The sequence below is a fragment of the Eschscholzia californica genome, unplaced genomic scaffold, assembly GCF_041429995.1.
Source record: "Eschscholzia californica isolate CP2 unplaced genomic scaffold, dmEscCali1.0.p SCAF_2, whole genome shotgun sequence".
Taxonomy (NCBI): domain Eukaryota; kingdom Viridiplantae; phylum Streptophyta; class Magnoliopsida; order Ranunculales; family Papaveraceae; genus Eschscholzia; species Eschscholzia californica.
The window spans coordinates 33,752,894-33,759,578 of record NW_028238309.1 but is presented as its reverse complement, the minus strand read 5'-3'; the positions used below and the strand labels follow the sequence as shown (position 1 = coordinate 33,759,578).

Sequence of the window (6,685 nt, the reverse complement as noted above, 5' to 3'; positions counted from 1 at the left end):
AAAATGTAGAGAATATAGAAACAAGATGTAGAAAACTTAATGGATAAGTGATTGTATTTATAGGTGAACAAAAAGTAAAAAAAAATCGAAATTCAAATTCCCCCCAAATTTTTTGGAAAATTCGAAATTCAAATTCCCCCCAAAATTTTAAAATTTGAAATTCAAATTCCCCCCAAAATTTTAAAATTTGAAATTCAAATTCCCCCCCATTTTTTAAAAAATTTGAAATTTAATATATTAGAGCCAAAATTTAAAACACAACCCTCACACACATACACCACACATGTGCATATTTTGGATTTGGGAGCCCCTCTTGGGAGCCCAACGTTGGAGTTGCTCTAAGCCCCGGGCTCCCAAAATTCAGGGGCTCCCAAAATTGGGAGCCCGAGCCCCACATTGGAGTTGCTCTTAATCCCTAAAACTCCAACTTCTCCTCACTCTTTGGTATTCCCCGATCGTCCTCAGCTTCCTTCTTCTTCTTCTTCTTCTTCTTCTTCGGAGTTTCAGGTCGAATTTCTCTTGTTCAATCTTTCTTCACTTTCTCTCTCTAAAAAGATTCTTCATTTTTTTGTCTTTACAACTCTTTAACTTGTTGTACTTGGCATCTCAAAGATAATTAGACATCCCAATAACATTCCATTTTCTAATAATCATCTCAAAACCTAACTTTTTTTAGTTGCTCCATTTGAAAAAGCTCACAATTCAATTAATTGGTTGTATAAGAGACACATAGTTTACACAATTTTGTCTATGTACTTATGCACATAAAGTGTTTGATAATTTGTCTAGTAGAAATCTACCACATTACTAAAAATATTTCTCTTTATTAGTTTTGACTTTTTTTACTTAGTTTATGTAATTTGTACTTTCTAGATTTCTTTTTGGAAACTGGCTCAATTAATTGCTCATGGTATGTAGGAGAATAACTATTTCGAAATCTCATTTGTGAACCATTTTAAATTTTTAATTGGAAAATTAACAATGCTTTTAGATTTTAGTTTTGCAAGTAGTTGATGCATCTTAAGTAAAAGATAAGTTCATAGTAACTTCTTTACAAAAGAATATACTAACTTCAAGTTGGTGGTTAGTCCCCCTCAACTTGAAATCCTGGTTCCGCCCCTGGTCTTGCTTACAATGGATTTTCCATACTATGGGTTTTCCGTGAACAATCGAGTGAAATAGTGTGTTTAAACTTCAGTTTGCGGATCTAAATAAAAAAAAAAGTATTTACACATTCACAAAATATACTTACTTATATGATGTTCTTGATGGGTTGCCCACATTGCAAAAAGACGTATTATACCTAGATTGCTTTCCCTGAATTTTTTCAGTGAATTGTGTTCATATAATCAATAATTCCCCTAATGTTTCTTCAATCAGAAAGTTATATAATCAAAATTTCCGAAATTTGACACAGCTTATTTTCTGAATTTCCTTTTCTTTTCTAATTTTTTAACAATGCTACTGATTTGATTAATACAAAAATAAAATTAATTCTGGAAATGTTAATGTTTTATTTTTGTTTTCAGTGAAAGGTTGCTACGAGAGATAAGTAGAGAAAGATTAAAAAGAGATGGCTTCCATTGATGCTGCTTCTGCCACCAAACTGCTTCTTCCGCAGCAACAACAGTTCTCACCTAGGCGGTTAAACTTAGCCAGTCATCAGCAAACTCGCTGCTCATATGCGTCCAAACCACTCACTTCCTTTGCTTCAATTTCACATCGAGGTTAGTAGAGTTCATATACGATTGCTTTATTTTTTCTTTTATATAGTTTCTTTAACCCTCAGTTTCTTATTAGATTCCATGAAGTTCAACTCCAACGTATGGAAGGAAGATGATCGTTCATCTTTCGCCAAAACAGCTGCAGTTCGACATCTGGTCGGATCCCTCACCAAAGCAGAGGGGCATCGCTTTGCTATCGTAAGTATTTCTACCTCAACTTTCACCTCCAAGGCTCCAACCCCTAAATCTACTTAAGAGAATCTCTTCTTCGTACATGCCATGTAGAAGCTTATTTTGGACATGTTCTTTAGTGATTTTTCATTTTCTTTTAATGCTCGAAAGCTGATGTTCTTAAAGTTCCATTATTTTATAAGGAAATCAAGTTCAAAATTTCCCTGTTACTATATATCATCTAATACCGTTTTTCTACAGAAAAGTACTTGGATTTTCATGTCTTAATTTTTGAATTACCTTTCCATTTTATCATTTGGTTGAAGCGACTCATCCACTTTATTGAGATAGTATTACAGTTTCAAATTAAAAATCACATAAGATGATATTTAGTCTTGTGGTTTCTTCCTTCTTGGTATCCTAATTGTAATTTATTCGTGTGTTAGGTTGTGGCAAGGTTTAACAAGGTCATTACAAGGTTACTACTGGAGGGAGCATTGGATGCCTTCAAGAGATACTCAGTTAAAGATGAAAACATTGATGTATGTTAGCTCTCTAAAACTGAACATGGTTTAGTGTATCTACTCTTACTGAGCTTTCAAGAGTTTGATGCATCATGTGTTACGGAAAGCAAGTTTTTTTTTTCTTCTTTGACGCGGTTGCTTCAAGCTTGTAGAGATTTCTTGCATTACCATGATAAATTGTCTTCACTTACTTTCTTCAGGTTGTCTGGGTTCCTGGAAGCTTTGAAATTCCTTTGGTTGCAGAAAGACTTGGAAAATTAGGAAAATATCAAGCAATTATATGTATTGGAGCTGTGGTATAACTCCTCTTCACAAACATCTTTCCTTTAATGTTAGTTTTTGAACCTCCTAGAGTCCCTGCACAACCCAAACTCATATTGTTAGTTGTTGCTATTGCTTGGTAACATGTTTGCCATCCATCAGTTACAACAAGCACCTGGCAATGCAATTTCATGGCATCTTCTTTGCCACCAATTCTCTTCTAATTAACAATAAACTTTACTTGTTGGATTCCATGTATTTTTATTACCAATTAATAGTTTTTCTAGCGGAATATTAGACAAGAAAAGATACTGCGTTAGCTCTCACTGTATCAGCCAAACTTCCGACCAGTTTACTTTTGGAACTTATAAGAAACACTATGAACTATCCCATCTCAGATTTAATCATTGTTATATAGTGAAGTATTGATGGTTTAATGTAGGCCATTTTTTAGTTGGTCGGTTGATTTCATGCTTGCTGCCGCAGTGCCGCTGTTCTAACAAATAACTATTTTTTATCTGTAGGTAAGGGGTGATACTTCTCACTATGACGCTGTTGCTAATTCAGTTGCATCGGGGGTACTATCTGCAGGCTTAAATTCAGGTTGGTCTCTCTCTCTCACTCTCGTACTTAACTCGGTTCAATTCCAGTTTGCTCTGTATAATTCTCTTCAACATGTCCTTTCCACTTTCCAGTTCTAGTTTAAGAGTTTGGTTGCACTAGTGTGTTGAACTCAATGGAAACTGTATGTTCTTCGGTGTCTGACATTATAATGTCCCATAGTCAGACTGCATTCATCTAATGGGGCCGAAATGCTTTAGTGTCTGTAGCTAGCATACCATAAAGAAAAAAACACAATTGGTATATGAAGTGGGAAAATAATGGGGTTCTATAACTAGTGTAGCATAGTCTATTTAAAATGTTCTGCACAACCAGTATTCTCACTTACCATGTAAAGTTGGTTTCCGCCTGGAGAAGTGCATCCCTTAACACTACTAAAAGCTCGCTTAGTTGATACTCAGAGAGTTGGAGTTGTTGGATGTGCTGCTTGAAAGAAACTACGGATGTAGTTTTGTGATTGCATACGCTGAAACTATCATCTAGTTGGGAACCTTAGGTTCATTTTCCAGTTTATCTCTCTTATTTATTTGGATACTTTTAAGAACAAAATTTACTGGAATATGAAAAATAAATTAAAGCAAGTCTGTTGTTCATTTTTCAGGAGTGCCATGCGTCTTTGGTGTTCTGACAACTGAAGACATGGATCAGGTAATTTTACAACTTTTTTGTAATATTTGGGTTCTCCAATGCAAGGCTGCCGGGATAAAAATGTGGCTCCGATGGAGTCTAAAATTAGTGGGGCAAGGCGACATAGGAAGGAGGCCCACATTATATATACTTATATATTATTGAATGTCTTTTCTTTGAATACCAAATACGGAAGGATACTATGGTCAGTCGAAGATGCGTTAGATCTAAGATACATCGCGTCCAAAATATAAAATAGAGGGGTTTAGAGTTGTGGCGGAACCTCAGTGCTGGTTTGACAAAAGTCTAATTGGCTTAGACTTTTCTAGAAAGTCAGCTCGGCTAGTCCAGGTTGAAAATTGTTAATAAAAAGGCCATATACTTCTTCGTCATTCAATTTTTCTGATGAGTCCAACTTTTTTAACATGTCTGACTCATCTCTTTCCATATGAAGGCAACTCTTATTCTGTAATCATTATGTGTAGGCTTTGAATCGAGCTGGTGGTAAAGTTGGAAACAAAGGAGCTGAAGCTGCACTGACTGCTGTAAGTCGATTCTAATACTTCATGTACCAGGAGGCATCATGATGTCTTCTCTCTATCCTTTAGTATAACAGTAGTATGAATTTACAATGCTTGTAGTTAGTGATCCGGTTTTATGTAATTTTGATGCAGATTGAAATGGCATCATTGTTTGAACATCATCTCAAGGAGTAGTTCCGGCTCACCAATATTCCATTGATACATTCAAAAGCGGTGTCGCATTTTCTCTTTTACTTTTTTGTTGTTATTTATGTTTGTTGAGGGAACATTTTGAAGTTTAAGTTAACCATATAGAGTTCGATTTATTGCAGACTTAGCTGCAATGGTTTTCACCCTTCTCTTTGTAATAAAAGTCTATGTAGATTTTGTTTACACGTTTTCTCATTTGTCGCTTGTTGTTATTGAATAAAATTCAGAGAATAATTGCGTGGTCATTGTTAGTCTATACATCTTCCTACTAGATAGTTTCTATGGACAATTTTCATTGTTTCTATAGTCAAACCAGATGCCAAAAAGGTTAACATAAGAAATCAGTTGGTATTATAAAATGGTAATGCTTTTGTACAACCAATACTCTGGTTATGGTGTTTCAGTTTGGAACTTGTCCACTTCTCTCAGTAAAGGTGTAAACAATAGACTATAGGACCTAACAAGCTCCTTGATATGCCTTAAGATATCCTGACAAATAGAAAATTCTGGTATATGAATTTAAATCCAGCAAGTTCATTGATTTGTAATAGATCTTTTGTTTATGTTAGTGTGTGTGAGATTGTTAGACATGTAGTCCCACATGGGGTTAAAGCTAGAATGTCACTCTCTTGTAGTCTAAATAAAGGCCTCATTGTGTAAGTTTAGATAATCAATATTGTCTCCATATTATTTTACACATTGAGGCCTTTGTATAGGCTACATAAGAGAGTGACATTCCACCTCTAACCCATGTGAGACTATATGCTAACAATCTCTAACATGTGGAAAAAATATGGAGAAAGTGTTAATTGAGTATCTAAATTTATTCACATTGAGGCCTTTATATAGGTTAAATAAGAGAGTGACACTTCATCTCTAACCCATATGGGACTACATGTCTAACAATTTCTCACATACACTATCACTTTTCCTCAAACTAATGTACTTATCAGGACATTGCTAAGCAGATTTGCTACCATAAATACCTTACACATTACTATATTATCTAAAAACAAACATTAAAATGCAGAACAACTTTTGTTATTTACTTGTACTTCATTGTGATTTGATTTCCTCCATAATACTCCCCCTCAAACTAATGATACTTGCAAGTATGGAAGACCACGAGTTAGTGTAGACGTCGCCTTGATAACGTTTGAATTTCTTTCGCTACAAATGTTGTTGTTGCTTTGATGTGTTTGTTCTGTTGCTTGAGAGAAAGATGATATAGAAACTTGGTAGTTTTGCCCACTTGGGCTTGAAAAGGAGAGAAGCATTGATAGCTAGTCCTGCTTGGGTTTGAGAAAGAGATAAAAGCTTATAGACCCACTTGGGCTCGAGAAAGAGAGAAAGGCTTACACATTGAGGCCTTTATATAGGCTACATAAGAGAGCGACATTCCACCTCTAACCCATGTGGGACTATATGTCTAACAATCTCTCACACACTCTAACAGTTTATAATCTATGTCAATATCTATCTTTTGTGGAGTTAATCTTAACAGAAAAAGATAAATAGAAATCTGATAACTATCAGTCCGAGTACTTCCTTTATCGAAATTTAGTAGAATAGAAATAAGTATTCTAAGATACTGCTTTTATTGAATATCAAAAATTCCAAAATACACTTCAATCGAAGTGGCAAAAATAATACATATCTTTGATCAGGTGTGTAAGATGATACATATGAAATGCATGTCTATGCAGGTGTTCCTCTGGCACACTCACGATCCCCCGTTGCTTTCTCGGGCCTCAGATATTTTGTATATGTTAAGAGTGCATAATCACAAATCATCACATTAAGAACCTTCTCCTAGAAGACTAAACAAGTAATTTTCTCTTTTTTTTTTGTTGAAGAACAAGTAATTTTCTCTGGGTTCATGGAAGAAATCACTTTATGATGAATGGCCTTAGGCCAAGTACTACTACAATTATACCATCCTATATTGACATAGGTTATAAACACAAGATCTATTACAATGAATTATATCATCCGATATTCAATAAACTTATCAGATTCAAATTCG

The 6,685-nt window shown here is 34.9% G+C and overlaps 1 protein-coding gene across 4 annotated transcripts; it reads left to right on the top strand.

Moving 5' to 3' along the window:
* Positions 1-302: 302 nt before the first annotated feature.
* On the top strand, positions 303-4,904 carry LOC147557488 (6,7-dimethyl-8-ribityllumazine synthase, chloroplastic-like). 4 transcript variants are annotated; one of them, XM_086658331.1, is made up of 9 exons: positions 303-507; positions 1,530-1,727; positions 1,801-1,922; positions 2,342-2,437; positions 2,620-2,715; positions 3,205-3,283; positions 3,903-3,949; positions 4,414-4,473; positions 4,603-4,904. In XM_086658331.1, exons 2-9 carry the CDS (start codon positions 1,574-1,576, stop codon positions 4,642-4,644), a joined length of 696 nt encoding a protein of 231 aa, XP_086514457.1. In that variant the 5' UTR covers positions 303-507; positions 1,530-1,573; the 3' UTR covers positions 4,645-4,904. The 4 variants fall into 4 exon arrangements, with proteins under 4 accessions (XP_086514457.1, XP_086514458.1, XP_086514460.1 ...); XM_086658332.1 differs by having other exon boundaries at positions 406-444; XM_086658334.1 differs by lacking the exon at positions 303-507 and adding an exon at positions 946-1,083.
* The last annotated feature ends 1,781 nt before the right edge of the window (positions 4,905-6,685 follow it).